This window comes from Neoarius graeffei, chromosome 24 (assembly GCF_027579695.1).
Source record: "Neoarius graeffei isolate fNeoGra1 chromosome 24, fNeoGra1.pri, whole genome shotgun sequence".
Classification (NCBI taxonomy): domain Eukaryota; kingdom Metazoa; phylum Chordata; class Actinopteri; order Siluriformes; family Ariidae; genus Neoarius; species Neoarius graeffei.
In genome coordinates, this window is record NC_083592.1 from 20,598,097 (window position 1) to 20,624,281 (window position 26,185).

The 26,185-nt window shown below is 41.5% G+C and overlaps 1 protein-coding gene across 3 annotated transcripts in view; it reads left to right on the forward strand.

Annotated features, from left to right (window-relative positions):
- mapkapk5 (MAPK activated protein kinase 5) overlaps positions 1-26,185 on the forward strand; it is a 144,383-nt gene that overhangs the window by 83,828 nt on the left and 34,370 nt on the right. For all 3 annotated transcript variants that reach the window (XM_060906875.1, XM_060906873.1, XM_060906874.1), the window contains 5 exons: positions 20,970-21,045; positions 23,568-23,665; positions 23,768-23,876; positions 25,748-25,837; positions 26,015-26,110. In XM_060906875.1, coding sequence (XP_060762858.1) covers positions 20,970-21,045; positions 23,568-23,665; positions 23,768-23,876; positions 25,748-25,837; positions 26,015-26,110 — 469 coding nt within the window. The remainder of the gene's footprint in view (positions 1-20,969; positions 21,046-23,567; positions 23,666-23,767; positions 23,877-25,747; positions 25,838-26,014; positions 26,111-26,185) is intronic.

Sequence of the window (26,185 nt, forward strand, 5' to 3'; positions counted from 1 at the left end):
CATGTAGTGACATTAAATTTCTTATCTTAGCAATATTTCTGAGATGAAAGAAAGCTATCCGGGTAATGTTATCAATGTGAGTTTCAAATGAAAGACTGGGGTCAATAATCACTCCGAGGTCTTTTACTGCTGCACGTGAAGAAACAGAAAGGCCATCCAGAGTTACTGTGTAATCAGAAAACTTACTTCTAGCTGCATGTGGTCCAAGTACTTCAGTCTTGTCAGAGTTAAGCAGAAGGAAATTAATAAGCATCCAGTGTCTAATGTCCTTCACACATTCCTCAGTTCTATTAAGCTGGTGTCTCTCATCAGGTTTTGCAGAAACATACAACTGTGTCATCAGCATAACAGTGGAAACTAATACAATGTTTACAAATAATATTACCCAGAGGTAACATATATAAAGGAAAAAAAAGCAGTGGACCCAAGACAGAACCTTGTGGAACACCAAACTTTACCTCAGTACGTCTAGAAATATCACCATTTTTATCAACATACTGATAGCGATCAGTTAAATAAGACCTGAGCCAGGAGGGGGCCATTCCCTTAACTCCCGCAACATTTTCTAGTCTATCCAGTAGAATGGAATTATCAATGGTATCAAATGCTGCACTAAGGTCAAGCAACACAAGCAGCGAGACACAGCCCTGATCAGACGCCAACAGTAGGTCATTTACTACTTTAACCAGAGTAACTCTGTGCTATGATGAGGTCTAAATCCTGACTGATACATTTCATGGATGTTATTCCAATGTAAATATAAGCATAACTGCTGTGCCACAGCTTTTTCAAGGAACAGAATGTTGCAAAAGCCAAAGCATTTACTCTCAAAGGACTCTGACTTGAACTGTGGGGTAGATGGTATTACTGCTCCTCCATGTCTCAGCAACCCCAAGGACATCTAGTTACAGCGCAATTTGCACTCTGTCATTTATACAGTGATGCTTATTATTATTGTTTAAAAAATATATATCTGAAGTGTTATTTGGAAAATAAAATATTTTGCTCTAAACTTTCAATGTTGTATGATTTTATTAAAATTTTATCTAATAGTGGATGGAACAATAATTACAAATGCTAACAGAATCGGCACATTCTAGTTGTAGCTATAGTCATAGTAACTATAATTATCCCTGTAATAATAAAAGCTAGTAGTAAGTACATTCAATGAATGGAAAGACATGCTTTTGTGTTTCAAATAGTAAACCATACTCTCTACAGTAAATATATATCATTTTACATAGCGAATTATCCCAGAGATAAATATCTTACCCCATTTATCATTTGACATTGGCCCATCATGCATGTGAAGATGAGGAGGACAGGTTGTTTAATTTCCTCTTAAATGCAATGGCAAACTGAATAATAAGACAGTACTGCAGTACAGACTTCTGTTTTATAATTCATCTTTGCAATATTGCTAGTCATTGTTATAGGCAAAACAAAGTGTGTTTTGTCTCCGAAAGTCTTACATATGATATTGATTTATGTTTCATGTTTTCAGGGTTTGTCTTGTTCTTCTGTTGCAGAAATAAATGTTCTTTTGAGAAAAACGTGCTTTTTTTTGTTTGTTTGTTTAAATAACTCAATTATACCCCTAGAAAACATCACTAGGATTAGCAGTTAATTTGAAGGTGAAATTAGAGTCAGGTGTTGTCATCCCATTGATTGAAAATCAGGTGCAAGCCCTGTTTTATTTAAAGAACAGGGATCTATCAAAGTTTGATTTTCACAACACGTTTGTGGAAGTGTATCATGGCACGAACAAAAGAGATTTCTGAGGACCTCAGAAAAAGCATTGTTGATGCTCATCAGGCTGGAAAAGGTTACAAAACCATCTCTAAAGAGTTTGGACTCCACCGATCCATAGTCAAGACAGACTGTGTACAAATGTAGGAAATTCAAGACCATTGTTACCCTCCCCAGGAGTGGTCGACCAACAAAGATCACTCCAAGAGCAAGGCATGTAATAGTCGGCGAGGTCACAAAGGACCCCAGGGTAACTTCTAAGCAACTGAAGGCCTCTTTCACATTGGCTAATGTTAATGCTCATGAGTCCACCATCAGGAGAACACTGAACAACAATAGTGTGCATGGCAAGGCTGCAAGAAGAAAGCCACTGCTCTCCAAAAAGAACATGTCTGTGAAGATTCTCAGTCATCCAGGTCATAGTAAACTGTGGGTGGTAAAAGAGAGCAACTGAACTTGCTTGAAGATTCTTGACGACGTTTCACCTCTCATCCGAAAGGCTTCTTCAGTTCTGTCTGACTAATAGGGAGTATCAGGTATTTATTCTTCACAGGTGCATGGCTCAACACAGGAGAGCCAGTTCCTCAGGCCAGGACTCTGCTGTCTATCTTCATCTTAACAACAAAGGACACTCATTTCAGGATTGCAACGTATGCATTTTAGCCAGAAAGGATCGTTGGTATGAGCGAGGAGTTAAAGAAGCCATTTTTGTCAATCTGGAATGGCCATCACTGAACAGAGGTGGGTGGTGGTCTAAGGCTACATCCACACGACAACGGCAATGAGATTTTTTTTTTTTTTTTTAGCAGGTAAAAAAAAATATCGCGTCCACATGGGCAACGGATCAGTAAAATATCAGGTACATATGGCAACGCAATGCTTGCTGAAAACGATGCAATACGCATGCCACACCTCTACGTGCGCTGTAAGACGGTCCCATCGGAGACACCAGAACAATAGAAGAAGTAGACGCATGCGCATAAACCCCTTCTTCTACCCGGCGTGAAGCACTCACAGGAACAAACGCACAACAACAAGAAGAAGATGGCTGCGACTATTCGAGGAAATCGTGCCTTCTGTGTGTACAAATTAGTTTTATTAGTGTGCATAGTTTTATATAACTTAATTTTCTTATTGTGTGTGAACATTTTGAAAAGCATTTTTATATAATTTATATAACTTTTTATATTGTGTGAACATTTTGAAAAGCAGTCTTATCCAATAAAAAAAGAAATTCAAGAAATAGTTCAGTTACTTGTTTATTTAAAAGAAAAGCTGTATACAAAAGTGAATGCAATGCAGTGGTTCATACAAAACAGTCTGTTGACGGTAAGGATGTTAACCGATGACTGTTTGACCGGTGGTTGACCGAATCAACGTCAACCAGTTAATTTTTTTTTTTTTGGTTGTCGGTTAAAAAAAATAATCATTTTGAAGCTGCCGATTTTGGAGCGGAGAACCTGGAATTCTGTGTTGTAAACGCTTGGGGCATGCCATGCGGTGTAAGGACGACAGCTGACAAATCAGAAACACCCATTCAGTCATGTCCCGCCCTCCCGCCCCAGTTGAAGACAGCTGACAAATCAGAAACACCCATTCAGTCATGTCCCGCCCCAGTTGAAAACAGCTGCCACTCGGCGAAAGAAAAGTGACCTGTCTGTCTGGCAGGTCAAGATTTTTTTTTTTAGTTTTCGCCATCCCTAGAAGGGTCTTCTGACCCTTTTCCCCTCTGCCTCCATTATAGTCAGGTAACTGTTGCTTTGTGTGGAAGGCTGTACTTCCTGTTCATCAAAGCAGGTGTAAATTGTCTGTCTGGCAGGTCAGTCAGGTTAATGTGTAAACAATTTCAAAAGATTCTTATCCAATAGAAAGCAGGGAAGAAATGGTTTGAGTCACTTGTCTATGTACAACACCCACACAGTTTACTAAATCCACACTAAAGAATACTATATACAAAAGTGATTGGTGCATTAAAAAAGCAGTGAACAGAAGTGACAGATGATGCGCGAATGATGCGCGCAAGAGTGCTGCTTGTTCTAGTCATGTGGTTGTGACGTCATCGTAAACAAATCTGTTCTACTCATCCAGATGACTTTGCAACGGTGCCGTTGCCAGATTTTTCCACTCTGGGACCTGTTCTCAAAAAAAATCATTTTGGGGCACCCAAAATGTCGGTGCCGTGTGGACGCCAGGCCGAAACGATAAATTTTATCAGATTCACCTGAATCCGTTGCCGTGTGGACAGGGCCTAAGACACCATTTATCAGCCACCTACAATGCAGTCCTTGGCACACTTCCCAGACAACTGAATGCACACCAAAACCCAGCTGTTTTCAGTGACTCACAGGAGGACAGAGAGAATCAACAACCCATTGATCACCCCAGTGACTCTCTAGGCAGTTCACACCCAGCCCCCAGTGACCCACACCAACAGGATGACTCAATGACACCTTAGGATTGCTTTTCATCCATGAGAGGATATATACCTGATACTCCCTATTAGTCAGACAGAACTGAAAAAGCCTTTCGGATGAGAGGTGAAACGTCTTCAAGAATCTTCAAGCAAGTCCAGTTGCTCTCTCTTACCACCCACAACTCCAAAAAGAACATTACTGCTTGTCTGCAGTTTGTTAAAGATCACGTGGACAAGCCAGAAGGCTTGTTTTGTGGACGGATGAGACCAAAATAGAACTTTTTGGTTTAAATGAGAAGTGTTACCGTACATTTGGAGAAAGGCAAACCCTGCATTCCAGTATAAGAACTTTATCCCATCTGTGAAACATGGTGGTGGTATTATCATGGTTTGGGTCTGTTTTGCTGCATCTGGGCCAGGACGACTTGCCATCATTGATGGAACAATGAATTCTGAATTATGCCAGCGAATTCTAAAGGAAAATGTCAGGACACCTGTCCATGAACTGAATCTCAAGAGAAGGTGGGTCATGCAGCAAGACAACGACCCTAAGCACACAAGTCGTTCTACCAAAGAATGGTTAAAGAAGAATAAAGTTAATGTTTTGGAATGGCCAAGTCAAAGTCTTGACCTTAATCCAATCGAAATGTTGTGAAACAACCTGAAGCAAGCAGTTCATATGAGGAAACCCACCAACATCCCAGAGTTGAAGCTGTTCTGTACGGAGGAATGGGCTAAAATTCCTCCAAGCCGGTGTGCAGGACTGATCAACAGTTACCTGAAATGTTTAGTTGCAGTTATTGCTGCACAAGGGGGTCACACCAGATACTGAAAGCAAAGGTTCACATGCTTTTGCCACTCACAGATATGTAATATTGGATCATTTTCCTCACTGCTTTAATATCAACAGATCTTCATTTAAGGTATGTGAATCTTTTCATCATAGCACACCACCTTCAGCTTGCTCAGTGTGCTGAGTGCAGGATGTTTAGTCATTCTTCCTCCGTCGCTAGTGATAGCTTTATTAGCTTTATTTGTGATAAGTGCAGATTAGTTAGCTCTCTGACGGAGAAGATTACAGTGCTAGAAGCGCGTGTCCAGGCTTTAGAGCAGGTTAGTGAGCGTGAGAACAGTGTAGTTTCTGTAGGGGAAAGTCTGGATGCCCTAGGTGGAGTTAGTAATCCCCCAACTCCGGCATTAGAGCCCTTACAGCAGGGCGAATGGGTGACGGCTCGGCGGCATAAGTGCAGATCCAAAGCTACCGCTGAGGCTCATCCACGGGAGCACCACTCCTCTCCGCGTCACGTGCCGAACAGGTTTGCTCTCCTTAGTGATACACCCGCTGAGAAACCTGAAAGAGCTCTGGTTATAGGGGACTCTATCATACGGCACGTGAAATTAGCTCAGCCTTTAGGGGCACCAGCAGCTTTAGTCAGGTGTATACCGGGAGCCAGGGTGCCGGACATGGCAGGTAATCTTAGGGTCCTAGGCAAGCACAGGTTCTCAAAGATAGTTATCCATGCAGGAGCTAATGATATATGCCTTTGTCAGTCTGAGGTTACTAAGAGTAACTTTGTAGAGGTGTTTAAATTAGCGAAGGCGATGTCCGATGCTGTAGTATGCTCTGGCCCTATCCCAATGCGGCGTGGCGATGTAGCTTACAGCAGGTTATGGTCGCTGAACTGCTGGCTGTCCAGGTGGTGCTCTGAAAACAGTGTGGGCTTTATAGATAATTGGGCTAATTTTGAGGGCACTGCTGGCCTGTTAGGGCGGGACGGTATCCATCCCACTCGGGAAGGTGCTGCTCTCATTTCCTGCAGCATAGGTCATAGTCTCAGAACAGGCCTAGTTAATTTCTGACAATCCAGAGCCAAGGCCAGGGAGCAGACGAACAGGCTAAACCGACTGTCTGCTAGCTGCACAGAGTCGTCACTCAGGGCCCACTACATCGACGCTGTGTCTGTTCCCCGAGCTCAACAAAAAGGTAGAAATTTTCAGAGTGTTTGTTCAGGTAACCTAATCAATATAAAATTAGATCATACTGACTGTACAGCTGCTGCCAGCACCTTTGATCTAAAGGTGGGGCTATTAAATATTAGATCTCTTACATCTAAAGCGCTAATGGTTAATGAACTCATTACTGATCAGGAGTTTAATGTACTGTGTTTAACAGAAACATGGATTAAGCCAAATGAATATATAGCATTAAATGAAGCGAGTCCTCCTGGATACAGTTATATACACCAGCCTCGTCTAACTGGCAGAGGAGGAGGCGTCGCGGTTATTTATCAAATCAAATCAAAATCAAGTTTATTTGTATAGCGCTTTTAACAATAAACATTGTCGCAAAGCAGCTTTACAGAATTTGAACGACTTAAAACATGAGCTAATTTTATCCCTAATCTATCCCCAATGAGCAAGCCTGTGGCGACGGTGGCAAGGAAAAACTCCCTCAGACGACATGAGGAAGAAACCTCGAGAGGAACGAGACTCAAAAGGGAACCCATCCTCATTTGGGCAACAACAGACAGCCTGACTATAATATTAACAGTTTTAACAGGTATAACCCTCAACTGTCCTCATGGGGCCGTCCTTCACAGGAGCGGTGCGATGAAACTCCGACCAGACACAGGGCACCAGGATGGCTCAAGCAGGTCCGAGGGGCAGAAGAGGCCAGCATCTCAATCCCAGGATCAACATGTAACTCAGAGGGACAGATTGGGGGGGGAAGAGAGAGAGAAAGAAAACACGTTGTTAGGTATGCCCTAAAAATGACAAGTATTAAATCTGTGTGGTAGGCTCGCAGAGACAAGAGTCTTTACATCAGGCATAACACACAACAATGGCATGTTAATATGGTAAAATATATCATGACCTGCTCTGGCTGGATGCTTGATTGGGTGATGGGAGCACACTCCTCAGCAATGATGAGATGCAGATGGGACCCTTAGGGCTGGCCAAGACAATTCAGTTGCATTTCACCGGGTCTGGGACATGCGACAGAATGTCTGACGGCCGATTCCCTGCAGGCTACGATAGCCAGTCGAGGTCTCCACCCTCTCCACCAAAAGATTTCCTGTTGACTCCATGTAACTCAGAGGGACAGATTTGGGGTGGGGGGGAGGGAAAGAAAACACAGGTGGTTAGGTATGCCCAATGTCACCTGAATAAGTAGGAACAGTATACATATTGCACCGAGTACAAGCAGGGACTCCGGCAACTAACTATGACGATTTATAACGATTATCTACCGTATTTTCTGGACTATAAGCCGCTACTTTTTTCCTAGGTTTTGAACCATGCGGCTTATACAAAGGTGCGGTTATTCTGTGGATTTTTCTTCCACCGCTGGGGCGCTCTAACCGGAAGTAGAATCAAAAATAAGATAGACGAAAAATCAATGCAAAGAAGAATTAGCAGATCTTTAGCAGATAGAACACGCACGACAAATTACTAACTGGTAATTATTTTCAAATCCAGTGAAGATGATTAAAGTGACTTGTGGTTTCAAACACAGGAGAAATGAAGGTAAATAAATACCGGTTATTTTCTCTTGGTTCTGTTCCGTTTTAATCAGCAAAGTTGCTGCCGTGTTAAAAGGCACTGTTCGGAAAGAATCTGTTCAGGTACATACATGTACATTTACAGTACAAAATCGTTCTGTACATGCAGTAAATATCTAATTTTTCAACATAGATATCTGCAGCTTATAGCCCGGTGCGGCTTGTATATCTTTTTTTAAATTTTTTTTTAAAAATAGAGCGGATGCGGCTTATATACAGGTGCGCTCTATAGTCCAGAAAATACGGTAGGTGTAACACAAAAACCTGGTTATAAATTTAATACATTTGAAGTTCTTCATACTCATATAATGTATGTAGCCTTGAAAAATAAGTCTACCCAGTTAATTCCATTGCTTATTATTTACAGGCCCCTGGGGCCATATTCTGAGTTTCTTTCTGAATTTGCAGATTTTATCTCAGATCTGGTTATTTCCTTAGACAAAGCTTTAGTTGTCGGAGATTTTAATATTCACTTCGATAACCCAGAAGACCCTTTAAAAACAGCGTTTGTGTCCATCTTAGATTCAGTCGGGATTAAGCAGAATGTCATAGGACCGACCCATAATGGTGGTCACACCCTTGATCTAATACTAACATTCAGATTAAACGTAGACAATATAGTCATACTTCCACAGTCTGAAGTTATCTCAGATCATTGTCTCATCTCATTCAAACTATGTCTGAGTAATAATATATGCACCTCACCACGCTACTGTATTAAACGTACTTTCACGTCAACTACTGCACAGAGCTTTATAAATGATCTCCCAGAGCTGTCAATTTTGATTGGGTCACTGTCAGCCCCTGCAGAACTTGATCAGGCAACTGAATGCTTAGAGTCAACATTCCGCCATACTTTAGATAATGTAGCTCCTCTAAAAAGGAAAATGGCCAGAGACAAAAAATTAGCACCCTGGTATAATGATGACACTCGCACATTAAAACAGACCACTCGAAAATTGGAACGTAAATGGCGTCAAACAAAATTGGTAGTGTTCAAATTAGCTTGGAAGGAGAGCTTCCTGAAGTATAGAAAAGCTCTTAGTGCTGCGAGATCAACATATTTCTCCTCCCTAATAGAAGATAACAAAAATAATCCTAGATTCCTATTTAATACTGTAGCAAAATTAACCAGGAATAAGTCCATCATCAACACATGCACACCTGCAGTATGTAGTAGCAACGACTTCATGAATTTTTTTAATGACAAAATTGAGAATATCCGACAAAAAATTCAAACTACTGATTTAAGGTTAGACAATGAAAGTGACCTTGTAGTTAACAATATAACTGTATCAGATCATCAGTTAGAATGTTTTACTCCCCTAAAAGAAACTGAATTACTTTCATTAATCTCTACATCAAAAGCCTCAACTTGCGTACTAGATCCCTTACCTACACATCTATTCAAACAGATAATGCCTGGAGTAATTGAACCGCTTCTAAAAATAATAAATTCTTCTCTTATGATTGGCTATGTACCCAAATCCTTTAAACTAGCAGTTATCAAACCCCTGATTAAAAAACCTGACCTTGATCCCTGTCAGCTGTCCAATTATCGGCCAATATCAAACCTCCCCTTTATCTCCAAGATCCTTGAAAAAGCTGTGGCACAGCAGTTATGCTCATTTACATAGGAATAACATCCATGAAATGTATCAGTCAGGATTTAGACCTCATCATAGCACAGAGACAGCACAGGTTAAAGTAGTGAACGACCTACTGTTGGCGTCTGATCAGGGCTGTCTCTCGCTACTTGTGTTGCTTGACCTTAGTGCAGCATTTGATACAATTGATCATTCCATTCTTCTGGATAGACTAGAAAATGTTGTGGGAGTTAAGGGAATGGCCCTCTCCTGGCTCAGGTCTTATCTAACTGATCGTTATCAGTATGTTTATATAAATGGTGATATTTCTAGACGTACCGAGTTAAAGTTTGGTGTTCCACAAGGTTCTGTCTTGGGTCCACTGCTTTTTTTTCCTTTATATATGTTACCTCTGGGTAATATTATTTGTAAACATTGTATTAGTTTCCACTGTTATGCTGATGACACAGTTGTATGTTTCTGCAAAACCTGATGAGAGACACCAGCTTAATAGAATTGAGGAATGTGTGAAGGACATTAGACACTGGATGCTTATTAATTTCCTTCTGCTTAACTCTGACAAGACTGAAGTACTTGTGCTAGGACCACATACAGCTAGAAGTAAGTTTTCTGATTACACAGTAACTCTGGATGGCCTTTCTGTTTCTTCACGTGCAGCAGTAAAAGACCTCGGAGTGATTATTGACCCCAGTCTTTCATTCGAAACTCACATTGATAACATCACCCGGATAGCTTTCTTTCATCTCAGAAATATTGCAAAGATAAGAAATTTAATGTCATTGCGTGACGCAGAAAAACTAGTCCATGCTTTCGTTACCTCCAGGTTGGATTATTGTAATGCCTTACTGTCTGGATGTTCCAATAAGTGCATAAACAAGCTCCAGTTAGTTCAAAATGCAGCAGCAAGAGTCCTTACTAGAACTAGAAAATATGACCACATCACACCTGTCTTATCCACACTGCATTGGCTCCCAATCAAATTTCGTATTGATTATAAAATACTACTATTGACCTTTAAAGCACTAAATGGTCTCGCACCACAGTACCTGAGTGAACTTCTGCTCCTCTATGACCCGCCACGCCTACTTAGATCAAAAGGTGCAGGCTATCTGCTGGTACCTCGTATAGTGAAGGCTACATCAGGGGGCAGAGCCTTTTCTTACAAAGCCCCACAGTTATGGAACAGCCTTCCAAGTAATGTTCGGGAATCAGACACAGTCTCAGCATTTAAGTCTAGGCTGAAAACATATCTGTTTAGTCAAGCCTTTTGTTAATGGTGTTTATGAGGTAAAGGAGTAGATCTGGAGGGTCCTCAGACATAGTGCTTTGGTAAACTGGGATGTATGGATGCTGTCAGTCCCCACTCGCTTGCTCACTCGAGTTTGTTGACGGTGTAGTGGCTGGCTGCTTTATGTCCCGGGGCTCCCTCATGCCTGTGTTACCTTCTGGCTCTCTCCTTTTAGTTATGCTGTCATAGTTAGTTGCCGGAGTCCCTGCTTGTACTTGGTGCAATATGTATACTGCTCCTACTTATTCAGGTGACATAGGGCATACCTAACAACCTGTGTTTTCTTTCCCTCCCCCTCCCCCCCCACCCCAAATCTGTCCCTCTGAGTTACATGGAGTCAACAGGAAATCTTTTGGTGGAGAGGGTGGAGACCTCGACTGGCTATCGTAGCCTGCAGGGAATTGGCCGTCAGACATTCTGTCGCATGTCCCAGACCCGGTGAAATGTAACTGAATTGTCTTGGCCAGCCCTAAGGGTCCCATCTGCATCTCATCACTGCTGAGGAGTGTGCTCCCATCACCCAATCAAGCATCCAGCCAGAGCAGGTCATATATTTTTTACCATATTAACATGCCATTGTTGTGTGTTATGCCTGATGTAAAGACTCTCGTCTCTGCGAGCCTACCACACAGATTTAATATTTGTCATTTTTAGGGCATACCTAACAACCTGTGTTTTCTTTCTCTCTCTCTCTCTCTCTCCCCCCCCCCCCCCCCCCCCAATCTGTCCCTCTGAGTTACATGTTGATCCTGGGATTGAGATGCTGGCCTCTTCTGCCCCTCGGACCTGCTTGATCCATCCTGGTGCCCTGTGTCTGGTCGGAGTTTTATCGCATCGCTCCTGTGAAGGACGGCCCCATGAGGACAGTTGAGGGTTATACCTGTTAAAACTGTTAATATTATAGTCAGGCTGTCTGTTGTTGCCCAAATGAGGATGGGTTCCCTTTTGAGTCTGGTTCCTCTCGAGGTTTCTTCCTCATGTCGTCTGAGGGAGTTTTTCCTTGCCACCGTCGCCACAGGCTTGCTCATTGGGGATAGATTAGGGATAAAATTAGCTCATGTTTTAAGTCGTTCAAATTCTGTAAAGCTGCTTTGCGACAATGTTTATTGTTAAAAGTGCTATACAAATAAACTTGATTTGATTTGACTAAATAAATGACCAAGTATAATATTTTTGTCTCATTTGTTTAACTGGGTTCTCGTTATCTACTTTTAGGACTTGTGTGAAAATCTGATGTTTTAGATCATATTTATGCAGAAATATAGAAAATTCTAAAGGGTTCACAAACTTTCAAGCACATGTTCCTGGTCTCGTATTAAAATACAATTTAGATAGTAAACTATTTAACATGTCTGGTTTTATAAGGTATAATAACCAGGGGTGATGTCATTTTTGTAAGACTAGCACTTTTAAGGTGAAACTACATTGCATTAGGGCCCATTTATACTTCATTAACATATATTTGCGTTGTGACCCAGAGTGGGCGATCACCCAGTCCTCCCATGAGCTTACTATGCATTGTGAAATATAGAAAATTCTTTGGTGCTGTGTGTCAGTTGAACATGAACTATATATACAGAAAAGGTTTGATGAAACATTGTGAAATTTCTTTTGCTGGTTTAATCAAATTCAGATTAATATTGTTTATTTCAGAGTAATATTGTTCAAAATGCATCTAAAGTATAAACAATGAAATGTTAAACAAAATTTTCTCTCATCACGGCCAGAACTTACCTTCTGTAGATGAGCTCATGTGCCGAAACTTTGTGAAAGTATAGTCTGTTAAAACGATGAAACAGGAAAGTTTTATTTTAGACACTGTCGATTTTCTTTTGGGTTGCCTATTTCAAAAAAGGTGTGCTTCAACAAGCCATGAAGAAAATAATGCCACTCCCTCATTTGAGTATCTCCACTCTTAGCTTGAGAACTGCCTTTGTGAATGAATATTCATGAGCAAAGTGCTACCTGATTGGCCGGTGGAAGAGCGGGTGGGGTGAGCAGTGGCTCATTATCATTTAAAGGAACCAGCACTCAAATCAGATGTTTTGAACAGGATTGTTTAGACGGGTGAGAAGAGCGCTGCGGTGCTTTTTTCCCTGTGGTATTTTACCAAAGCATGTCAGACCTCAGGAAACTATTTCAGCTTTTGGAAAAGGTGTATAATACGTCATGTTTAAAACTGGTCAAGACAGAAATGGATGAAAAACATTCTGCAATGTTTCAGTTTAAATATATTCATGCTGTTAGTTTCTCAGACTGGTGTCTTTGATAAAAACCTCTCCTCACTGATAAAACTCACACTGAACAGTGAGGAGAAATGAACACAAGTGACCTTTTTCTCTCTCTGTTTCATACTTGCTTCACACACGGTGATATGATCACAATTTTGTACAATGGACTCACTTATGGAATCCCTACAATTGTGATTGTTAATATATAAAATGTGGGGCTTTGTACTGGCTGTAGTTCTTTATAATGGCCAGTTTAATCTTGCAGGATCGCATACTTTCTTCTAACAGATGCCTAATAACACAGTACAGGTGATATAAACCACAGCACCTCAATAAAAATAAAATCTAAAGTATTGTCATTCTGTAATTGATAAATTGTGGACTTTAGCACAAATTACTTTTTATTTGATGAATTCCACTCATACTGCTGAATATGGAAGAATTAAAACCAAAGTGGTTTGTCATTGACATTAAGTAGTCATGTGACTAACATCTCATGTCATGCTGATCATGCAACTCCCTTGTCTGTATTTTTGCCAGAGAACACTGTTGGCCATCCACTGCATCCCAACCTAGCTCCAGCCATCTTGATTCTGTCTTGGCCCTGGACCCAGTTAGGTCGGGATGAAAGAGTGAGGCTGACAGCTGCACAACTCTCCCTCACTCTAATTCAAGTCATGACTTCAAATTCAAGTCCTGTGGCGATGGGCAAGTGGTAAAGATGCAGGTACGGAAAGATTGGAAGCTGTAGTCACAAATCTGCACACAGGCGGCCCAGGACATAGGGTTGCTCTCTACTGGAATGAAGCAGCAGTGGAGTTCGGCAGCCTCCTGGGTGTCTGAGCAGTCCTATTTAGAATTTGCTCTGCTCACCTCCATGGAGGAAGGGGCTAGAAAAGGCACCCCAAACATGGCCTGCTTCACCTTACCCTGGCCAGCACACCACGGGGGGTGGGGATCCCGCTCAGTGGTCAAAATACAACAAATAAGAAAACAAGATAGCGAAGGTACTCAACCTTGGCAAGTGGAACGTGCACACTCTAATGGATAACATCAAAGCAGACAGGCTGGAGAGAAGAACTGCACTAGTCACCAGGGAACTAGCTCGCTACAATGTGGACATAGCTGCTCTCAGTGAAATGCGTCTAGCGGACAAGGGCCAGCTCATGGAACGTGGTGGTGGTTATACCTTCTTCTGGAGTGGTCATAGTGGCACTGAACGGCAAGAACCAGGGGTTGGATTTGCTGTAAAGTCCCACCTCTCCCAGAAACTTACCAAAATCCTGGAGGGCATCAGTGATTGCCTGATGACACTTCAGCTCCCACTTGGAGGCAAGAAGAACGCAACATTGATTAGTTGGTTATGCTCCCACAATGACTAACTCAGAGGACATCAAGGATAAATTCTATGAAGAACTTGATGCCATCATTGTAGCAGTCCCACAATCGGAGAAGCTCTTTGTTCTCAGAGACTTCAATGCCAGAGTGGGGTCTGATCACCAGATCTGGGAAGGGATCATAAGACGACATGGCATTGGCAAGTGTAACAGCAGTGGCTTACTGCTTCTCAAAATGTATGCTGCTCAGGATCTTATTACCAACACTTTCGACTCCCTACCCATAACAAGACATACTCAATGCACCCTCGTTCCAGACATTGGTATCTAATCAGGCAGGATGCGAGGGTGACCAAATCTACGTGTGGTGCCGACTGCTGGACTCATTGTATCCAAGTGCAAACTTCGTATTCTGCCCACTTGAAGACCCCAAGGCCTGCAAAGCGAATCAACATCTCCAGGCTGAAGAGCAACAAAATTTGTAGAGGAATTCGCCTGTGACCTAAATAGAAGGTTGCCTGATATATTTTTAGATCTGGACAACATTAAAAAGCAGTGGGTAGCCTTTAGAGGTGCAGTCTACTCTTCTGTCCTTGAAGACCTCAGACCAGCTACTCGCAAAAACCAAGATTGGTTCAATGAGCCTGACAACGAGATAAAGACTTTATGGTCAGAAAAACATCAACTGTTCAGAGCTCATTAGAATGATCCCTCTTCACAAGCAAAGAAAGATGCCTTTGCCCATGTAGGCAAAAAGTATAGAAGAAGCTTCATGAGATGCACGAAGCCTGGCTCAGCATGAAGGCCAGTGAAATCCAGGGCTATACAGATAGTTATGACAGCAAGTGATGCTATGATACTCTGAAGGCTATCTATGGCCCCCAGCTGTCTAGATCTTCTCAGTGCAGATGGGACCCAGCTACTGACTGAGAAGAAGCAGATCTTGGAGCGATGGGTTTAACACTTCAACCATGTCCTCAACCAGCCTGCTGACATCAATGACGAGGCCATTGCATGCCTATCACAGGTGGTAATCAACACAGACCGTGACAACCTCCCCACAGAAGATGAAGTCATAAAGGTCATCAAAGCAGCTCTCCTGTGGCAAACAGCGAGGATCAGATGCTTTACCTGCTGAAGTTTACAAACCAGGAGGCCCAGCTATGATGCAGAAACTGACAGAGCTCTTTCAGTCCATGTGGAATGCAGGACAGGTCCCAGAACAGCTTAAGGATGCTAATATAGGTCCACATCTACAAGAGGCAAGGAGACCGCCGGTCATGTGATAACCACCATGGCAGCTCCCTCCTGTCCATAGCAGAAAAGATCCTAGCTTGTGTCATGCTCAATTGCCTTCTCCAACACCTCAAGCAGGGCCTCCTCCCTGAAAGCCAGTGCGGCTTCCGTGCTGAACTGGGAACAGTGGACATATTTGCTGCATGTCCGCTCCAGGAAAAGTGCCAAGAGCAGCACAGTGATGTATTTGTGACCTTTGTTGCCCTGACAAAGGCCTTTTGATTGGCCAGTAGAGAAGTCCCTCAAAACCCTAGAAATCGATCTCAACTCCTGGGAGTCACTTGCTCAGGATCATCCAGCATGCCGAGCAAAGTTCCAGTGGCACACATGCAGCACTTGAAATGCATCGCTGAGGCCCAGAAGAAATGAGCTGCGCAGAAGGCTCGAACTGTCGCCAGCCCTACTACAGCACCTATCCACGCATGCCTGACATGTGGGCGTACTTTCAAAGCCCGGATTGGCCTCATCAGTCACTTCTGGACTCACAGCCACCACCCACCAAATTGAAGTCATGGTCATCTTCGACCCCAAAGGACAACGTTTTTTGCCAGAGTGACTTCACATCACACTTTTTACAAATGATGGTGTTTGAATGAACACCTGAAATGTCTTGTTTTGTTTTGAATAGTCCAGTGACTTAAAACATTTTACTACCTGAAAATCTTAAAATGAACTTGCATAGACACAGAACTAGCATTTTGTTTTTCAGCTTTTCTTTGCTGTGTAATTTTTTAAATTCTGATGTAGTTCATGTTGCAGCACCTTCTAAGGGGGACACGCACAGCATGTGCAATACTTCACCCTGTGCAAGCATAGGTGCACAACTTTCTGGCATGCTCTCTCAGATGCATAGAGAAAAGTAAATCAGCCCTTAGCAGTTAAGTGAAATAACGGTGTTTTTGCTCAGGTTTGTTTCTTTTTAATAGGTTGCTTTTGGCTGTCCATTCATTCTGAGTGAAAAATGCATTGCAGCAAAGCAGCATCATGAGGGCACACTTTGGGTGGAGCAATAAAATTGTTCATTGCCTACGGTGGTGATAGGGCTTGACTTTTCGTGTTTGGAGCGTCTTCCAACTTATGCCAGAACTTGCTGCCTCCCCTTGACAGCACATTGTTGTATTTAGTTGCTGCATTTTAAGCAACAGTGGGAGGGTGTGTGTGTGTGTGTGTGTGTGTGTGTGTGTGGTGGGGTTGTGGGTGGGGCTTTTTTTTTTTTTAATTAACAGGCAGCATGAATGACAAGTAAGTATAGACAGATTGTCCTGATTGGTTGAATGTTGGTGCTCCCAGGGCTCTACACTAATTTTTTTTTTTTCAGGAGCACACGTGCTCTCAAGTTAAAAATTTTAGGAGCACAGGGAAAAAAATGGGGGCACAAGTAGGTTTTCATTTTAGGGGGTAAAGGTTTATTGCAGCGCAAACCTTAGACACACCAACACATAAAACGCAAAATTCAATTGAGAATGAATGAATGAATGAATGAACAAATGAATGAATGAACAAACAAATGAATAACGAACAACTGAATGAATGAACAAACAGTAGCTAAACAGAGAGCAGAGCTCAGCAGAGCTAACAACATCATCAAGGACAGCTCCCACCCTGGCTCTGAGTTCTTTGACTTGCTGCCCTCAGGCAGGCGTTACAGGTGCATCAAAGCAAGGACCAACAGACTCAAACAGTTTTTTCCCCACAGGCCATAACCACCTTGAACAATTAGCCTTTTTCACATTACGTCACTTGCAGGGGAACTCGTATCCGCTTTCAGCCTTTTGAATGGAAGAAGAGGTATACGGCGGCAACATATGTTAACAAAACTGTCATTCACAGATAAGACTGATAATAATATTGTGCATTGTTGTTTATCATTACGTATTGTTAGCGACCATTCCAGTCACCTATCTGCCTTGTTTTGGAAAGGAAGTTTACTGACTTTCTATGGTTGCTACTTGTTAGCCAGCAGATTAGCATGTCGCCTCTTCTTCCATTCAAAAGGCTGAAAACGGATGTGAGGTTCTTCTGCAAGTGACGTAATGTGAAAAAGGCTAATTACATGCACTGACTGATGCCACTTCTGGCAGGTGCAACAATGCACCAACAAGGACCTAAAAGGACAATATTCTCACACTTACCTGATACAGTGCAACCTCACAGAGCAACTTTTTAGTTTTTATAGCTTTTGTATATTTTATATTTATATTTCTACACTTTTACATCCATACCCAATACAATGCAATACCAAATACAGTGCAATATCCTGAGTTTTGATGCTGAACTGAGTTTCTATAACTAATGTGCAATTAACATCTGCAGCTCAACACGCCCAGTTGTGTATATATATATATTCTTTGTTTTTCTGCTGTGTTGTGACATGCACCATTTGTATATACTGTATATTATTTGTTTTTCTGCTGTGTTGTATGTTCCCATCTAAATGTTTGCATTGGGGTGTGTGCTTTCCATCTCATATAATTTTCCCGCACCTTCTCCCGTCGTTCTAGCTTTCTTCACTACACTTTCTTCCTCGTCCGTTCTTTTATTCTTGTTTCCACCATCATTGCTTTTAAAAAACGCCGTTATTCTCTGCATAGCGAATATATTTCTCAGCTCAGTCCGAACCAGCTCTCAGTTATCTCTCAGTTGAATGATCTGATGAATTCCTAAAAAGCACTTTTCCCACCTAATGCCACACCCACAACATACAACCGTGGGAAAGAGGGGCAATCACAGAAAGATGTGGCAGAACGGCAAAAAAAATGTAACTTTTTCACCCACCCACCCGGCTGCCATGGGAACCACCGCAGGTGCAAGACGGGCAATGCACGCAACTACAGACAGGGAGCAAGGCGCAGGCAGAACACACACACACACACACGTACACAGCACTGAACACACACAACAATACAGGCCGTTACTCGTTACACTATATTAGGTAGGCTATCCAGCGCTGGATTTACATACTTTGCAGTTTAACGTTTGATACATTTAAGAATGTTAAACTCATTGCGTCTGTGCTCAGTGCTTTCCTAAATTGTCGGCCGCAAGAAGCCCTCGCATGAATGCGCGTGGTTTTTTTCGTCGTTCGCATGCTGAAAAATTTGCTCGCAAATGCGAGTGAAACGTGCGCACTGTAGAGCCCTGGGTGCTCCATGTCCATTTTTCTTCTCCCATGTACAGAGTCTTGGGCATCAGATACCAGAGCTTTTCCTCTTAACAGATGATATTGAAGCCCCCAGAATGTGGGGAGCATTTTGCCTCTCTCGTTTAAAAACACAATTAGAAACCTTTTAACAAACCTAAAAACCCATTATGTTCTTGCTTTTCCACTTGCCTAATGACTCCATATCCATCTATTCTATTGTGGCTTCCGTTTTATTTTTAAGTATTCCCTTTTTTTTTTTTTTAAACTACAACCCCGATTCCAAAAAAGTTGGGACAAAGTACAAATTGTAAATAAAAACGGAATGCAATAATTTACAAATCTCAAAAACTGATATTGTTTTCAGAATAGAACATAGGCAACATATCAAATGTCTAAAGTGAGACATTTTGAAATTTCATGCCAAATATTGGCTCATTTGAAATTTCATGACAGCAACACATCTCAAAAAAGTTGGGACAGGGGCAATAAGAGGCTGGAAAAGTTAAAGGTACAAAAAAGGAACAGCTGGAGGACCAAATTGCAACTCATTAGGTCAGTTGGCAATAGGTCATTAACATGACTGGGTATAAAAAGAGCATCTTGGAGTGGCAGCGGCTCTCAGAAGTAAAGATGGGAAAAGGATCACCAATCCCCCTAATTCTGCGCCGAGAAATAGTGGAGCAATATCAGAAAGGAGTTCGACAGTGTAAAATTGCAAAGAGTTTGAACATATCATGATCTACAGTGCATAATATCATCAAAAGATTCAGAGAATCTGGAAGAATCTCTGTGCGTAAGGGTCAAGGCCGGAAAAACATACTGGGTGCCCGTGATCTTCGGGCCCTTAGACGGCAATGCATCACATACAGGCATACTTCTGTATTGGAAATCACAAAATGGGCTCAGGGATATTTCCAGAGAACATCATCTGTGAACACAATTCACCGTGCCATCCGCCGTTGCCAGTTTAAACTCTATAGCTCAAAGAAGAAGCCGTATCTAAACATGATCCAGAAGCGCAGACGTCTTCTCTGGGCCAAGGCTCATTTAAAATGGACTGTGGCAAAGTGGAAAACTGTTCTGTGGTCAGACGAATCAAAATTTGAAGTTCTTTATGGAAATCAGGGACGCTGTGTCATTCGGACTAAAGAGGAGAAGGACGACCCAAGTTGTTATCAGCGCTCAGTTCAGAAGCCTGCATCTCTGATGGTATGGGGTTGCATTAGTGCGTGTGGCATGGGCAGCTTACACATCTGGAAAGACACCATCAATGCTGAAAGGTATATCCAGGTTCTAGAGGAACATATGCTCCCATCCAGATGATGTCTCTTTCAGGGAAGACCTTGCATTTTCCAACATGACAATGCCAAACCATATACTGCATCAATTACAGCATCATGGCTGCGTAGAAGGGTCCGGGTACTGAACTGGCCAGCCTGCAGTCCAGATCTTTCACCCATAGAAAACATTTGGCGCATCATAAAATGGAAGATACGACAAAAAAGACCCAAGACAGTTGAGCAACTAGAATCTTACATTAGACAAGAATGGGTTAACATTCCTATCCCTAAACTTGAGCAACTTGTCTCCTCAGTCCCCAGACGTTTACAGACTGTTGTAAAGAGAAAAAGGGATGTCTCACAGTGGTAAACATGGCCTTGTCCCAACTTTTTTGAGATGTGTTGTTGTCATGAAATTTAAAATCACCTAATTTTTCTCTTTAAATGATACATTTTCTCACTTTAAACATTTATGTCATCTATGTTCTATTCTGAATAAAATATGGAATTTTGAAACTTCCACATCATTGCATTTGGTTTTTATTTACAATTTGTACTTTGTCCCAACTTTTTTGGAATCGGGGTTGTAAATTATTACTTTATGTGCTGTAATGTATCAGTTCTTTTGGTACATTTCAAAGGCATGTATAAATAAAATGACTAAGCCTATTGTAATCTACAGAATTTTAGTTTCAGTAGTTGCTGGTGTCAGTTGTCCTGTTTATCATTGGTGTAGCTTTCTAAATTAGTCAAAATAAAACTAAAGCTGTGTATTTGGTTCACCTCTGTGGTCATGCAGGTTTAGTGTTTCAACTTTTTTATTGATCAGAATGAAAGGTCATGTGAAAATCCTAATTTATTAATAAGTAACTAAGTAAAGTACATTTTAAAATAACTCCTGTTATTCAAGTGCTATACTTTCAACCTGCCTTTGGTTGCAAATTTGGAAAGCCTTGTTTAATGATCTTAGTTTTATGGCCAACAGAATGCTGTTAGAAGTGACACTTGCCAAGGACAATTAAATTGACATAACTAATTTCTTTATTTATTTACTTTCCTTCAGGGTGTGTGTGAAGAAGTCAACACAGGAACGGTTAGCCCTGAAGATCCTGATTGATAGACCTAAAGCACGCAATGAGGTACTGAGGGATACATTTATTGACATCTGCCAAAAATTTTCTCTGTGGGTTTGTTTTTATTTAAGCTTAATTTATTCATTGGAATCCCATTTACAAAACAAAAAAACCTTGTTGTGTAATTATGCAAAAATGCCTTTGTGGCAAGAAGAATCAAAGTTACATGGGACCAGTCAGTATCACAGATTGGCTCACTTTCTTTGGGAACAGTGTTAGAATTGTAGGTGCTAACTTCTTATCAGTCATGCTTTTCTGAGATATTATGGATGTCATCTAGCCTGGCAAGCCAGACTAATGCCACTTTTCCACTACAAACGCGGCTGAGTCGGGCTGAGCCGTGCCGTGCTGAGTCGGGCTGAGCGGGGCTGTTGGAGTTGCATTTCGACTAAAACCGCGCTGAACCGTGCTGGCTGGAAGTGGGTGGACACATTGGGTGGAGTTAGCGAAAGTGGGTGGACGTCAGGTGATGTCGTTAGGCGGCGCAAACAGTGACATCAGTGAGCTTTTAAGCGGTAGTCTCACGACCCGAATAGTAAACAATAAACATGGAGGACATGGAGTCGTTAGTGTTGCTGGTCTTGGTGCTGTGGCTTGTCACCGACAACGCGGACAGATACTGGCAAGAGCGTATAGATGAGGCGAGGCGCATAAGGCTTCAGAAATTCTCGTAATTCGTAATTCTTCTCCTTCCGGGTTTGCGGTGTTTACAGATCCCAGCGCGCTCGCGGGGCGTGTGTGGGCATGTGAGGACACTCCTCCTCACCAATCAGTGCACAGGGGAGTGTCTGCTCACGCCCCCAGCCTCACTCAGCTCGCTTCAGCCCCACTCCAAAACCGTGCGAGTTTTAGGGGCTAAGCAGGGCTGAAGCGAGCTGAGTCGTGCTGGTTTTTGGTAGTCGAAACGCGAGCCGTGTCGGCCTGAAGTGAGCTGAAGCGAGCTGAAGTGAGCTGAAAAAGGGTAGTGGAAAAGGGCCATAAATGTGAATATGTAGTCTGGCCTCGATCCGTAGACATTTCCGAAGCGGGTAGGAGGAACAAACCGCTGTCTTTCAAACTGTCTCTGTGCGTATAGGCCAACGCTCTGACCAATCAGCGCAACAGTGACTGTGACGTAGTCAGAGCGACAGAAAGCAGTGGGGGAGGCCTTGAAATAAATAATTTTTCAAAATGCGTATTAATTAATAAACAGGTCCTAGATATTAAGAAGTTTGGAGATAATGACCACAAGTTTGGAGTCTGTACCACATACACATTTTTTTCCAAGTGTTTTTCAAGGGTTTGCTTAAACTGTTTTTGAGAGTTTTTATTTAGTGGTGTTTGGTGAAATAATTTCCCTTAAATTTAAAATAACGGGAAAATAAGAAACAATCCAAAAGTAATGTTTCAAAGCTGTTTATTAATTCTTCGTACTGCACAAACTAGCCCATCCTTTTGGCTACCAGCGGAGCCAGCTGGTAGATCAGACTTTTGCCATAGCCGGTTGGCAAAACAGCGAAAACGTCCTTCTTGAAAAGGAATGAGCGGAGAGCCTCTTCCTGCTCATGTTTCAACGAAAACTCCAAGTCTAATTCTTCTAAAACTGATTCCAAAGCGGAGTCAAACGCGCGCTGTTCACTAGCCCGTAGCCATCTTCCCTGGTGCGCTTTCTCCAGTGTCGCGCAGCTTTGTCGTCACTCCTGCAAAAGCCCACCCAAAGAATCCAAACAAAAACCTTGCGTTGTGATTGGTGGGCACGATTTGATGCCCGGGGTGTTTTTGTTTATATGGTGCGAGGCTAGACCCATTCGCTAGGCAAAAAATATTTTTGGCCGCTAGGCGGGTGGGTCTAGTTTACTAGGCTAGATGTCATCTTTTTTTTTAATTATTGTTTTTTTTAATTATTGTTTTTAATAATTACAAACTGGAAGCAGCTGATGTACTGTTAATATTTTACTTAATGAAAAAAACCAAATATAACAATATATTAAATACACAAATATAAACAAACAATTCATAAAATATAAAACATGACTTTTTTTTCTTAGAATATTATTTTTACCAGTTTTTAAAATGCAACACCTACTGTATTGCTGACAGTTTGTAAGCAAAATTGGGCATCATGATGCATATTGTGCATTGTAGAAATGCTTTTGAGATTGTGATATTTTTGTCATATCTACTCCTCATTCCAGTGCATAACTTTGATCATAATTTTTGAACCTTTAAAAAAGAATCTCTGGAGAATAATAAATTAGTTTGCCATAATTCACACTAAAATGTTAAAAATAACCTAGCAACATTGCTACATATTTAAAATAATCTGATGTATGAATATGCATGAATTGGCAAATTGCAAAAAATGAAATACTACTGCAAATAAATAATAAAGATTATTGCAAATGAGCATTCTACCTGTGTACATGTCTTCATGTTGTTTTTAGTTCGGTGTAATGATGGCTTTTTCTGCCAGCCGTACCCCAGCTGAAGTCACACACTTCCACAAGCCCCAGGATTTCAATCTTCACATTCATTATTCTCTTTATTAGGTAAGACTTCATATGATGTGTGCATCACACCCCAACATTGTACGCATCTTGGAGGTTTATGCCAACAGTGTGCAGTTTCCCCATGAATCCAGTCCACGGTAAGACGCACACCATACTGCTGGTTTCTTCTTAGCCTTATGTAGTCCCTCATTTATTTTCATCCTCCATGCTGTCTTTACTGCATTATTATTATTTTAAAGAGCAAGATTATTAATTGTTATGGAGATGATGGAGGGAGGAGAGCTGTTCCACAGAATCAGCCAGCACAGGCACTTTACAGAGAAGATGGCCAGCCAAGTCACTAAACAGGTAACATGGTACAACTTTCCACACATCTTCCACATAAGTAATATGTTCTGGATGAGTTCAAGGTTCAACAAATCCATAATTTCATTTATGATTCAAGATCTAATGTGCTTGCCCAATCTTGTGTACTGGTTAATGGGACACTTGTCAGGCTATGCTTGTACCTAATGTCATTTATTAATGTAATGAATGACCAACTAGTTAGCTAATTAAGAGTATTAATAAAGCAAAAGGGAAACAGTATATGATCATATAGCACATCCTGTTTGCATCCTTGATGGTCAGCAAGTCACTGACCATAGTTTCAGCTATGAGCTTTTGTATTTTGGACTTTGCCTTTGTGATTATCTCCGATATTCTGTTTGGGCCTTGCTCAACCATTGCCTGTTCCACGAGCCTGCTTTTTGTCTTATGTTTTTGAACTCTTTGCCTGCTTGTTTGTAAATACACTTCCTGCAATTGCATCCATCATCTGCCTCCATTACATGACACTTGTAAATGCAAGATACTCTACATCGAAGACAAACTTCATATCCTGGGCCATCTAAAGCAATGAATTTGTGTAAAGAATACGGTGTTCTGAAAAATTCAGTCTCAACTTTTAAAGAAAAAGGGCTCCGAGACTTCGTCAATAGATGACTTGCAACCACGTGATCAAAATGTGCTACATCATGAGCGTTCGCCATGATGGTGGATATACAAAGCAACTAGGATGGCAGCAGCTGAAAGCGTGTCTGTAAACAATGCTGAATTTTCTCAGTATTTCCACGATTTGAACGGTCAAGCGAAGATTCGATACAAAGAGAAGATAGATATGTGTGGTTTTGACCCATGTTTTTTTTTAAAAATCAGACTTTTCTGAAGATAAGACACTTCTATCGACCAGCAAGTACCCAGATACTCTAATCTGGTTTGGCTGCCGAAGAATCAAGTCTGACCTTGGACGAAACATAGCCCATTTTCTGAGTGGGTGCCCAGTCTGGATTGTTTCTATCGTATAATTTTGCCGGCACGCCGAGAAGCGAAATGGTAATACACGTGTTAAAATTATAACAATGCCTAAATAAAGATTAGGCATTGTTGAACTCTCATTCAACAATGAACAAGAGAACTCTCATTTTATAGCAAAATTTTATAGCAAAATTCTAGCAACACGAAATAAAATTCTTCCATGATATTATTGAGAGACCTTTGGAATCTCACCTGAGATAAAATGATTACTGCAAACACAAGCTGTTTTGGTTTTAGCCTCTGTTAGATCAGCCCTGCCGATGTTGTTCAGCCGTGCTCGTCTTCTCTCCGTACTAAGCCTCAGAGTTTCCTTGCCATCTTTCCGAATCACGGACGGAATTCTAAAAAATCGGAGTGTGCCACGGTCATGAGTACTGTTGTGACCACAACCATATACACCAAAAGATATGGCATAGCTAAAAGAACGCTTAAAGCAGTGGAAAAACAGAGTTGTGCACGCGTGACTGTTTTGTATGGAATGTCGCTTGACCCCGCATTTGAATATCCACCAACATGGCCAACATCCGGGTTTCTATTTTGCTGTGACGTCACTTGCAAGTCAAGGATAATTGCAATCAACATGATGTGCTGAAAAGAGAGAAGATGCGGCAAGCAAATGAGTGTGACCTTATTTCCTTTATTTCATAAATATGTAAGTGAAATTAAGCATAAATATATAAATTAAACAGTTGGTCTTGTTTTATGCAAGAGTGAGTGAGTAGAGTGATAAGTGGGTCGATTTCAGTATTATGAACTATTTGGATGTCTCCAAGGAGTTTGTTATTACAGGGTTGCAGTGTAGTTTGTGCTTGTTCATGTTTTGATTGATTCTCTATCATCATCTACATAATGAATGTCCACAGATTGCCCAGGCTTTGGAACATTGTCACTCACTTAACATTGCGCATCGAGACCTAAAGCCAGAGAATCTGCTGTTCAAGGATAATTCACTGGTAAAAACACTTTTTGATGTTGGTTATTGTTAGAGTTCATTGCAGATTTTCCAGATGGACAACAAATAGCTCAGAGTAATTTTTTCTAATTCGGTTAGTATATTTACTGATCAGCAGCAATGTCATTCAATTTACAGAATACTTTATTTACTACTGTACCTGTACTCCACCTTGCAGGATGCTTCTGTGAAGTTGTGTGATTTTGGTTTTGCCAAAATCGATCAAGGTGATTTGATGACCCCACAATTCACTCCTTACTATGTAGCACCTCAGGTAAGCCCTTAGTTGTTATAATATCTCCCATTTATTTGTTTGATTTGCTTATTTTAACATCATGGATTTTTACAT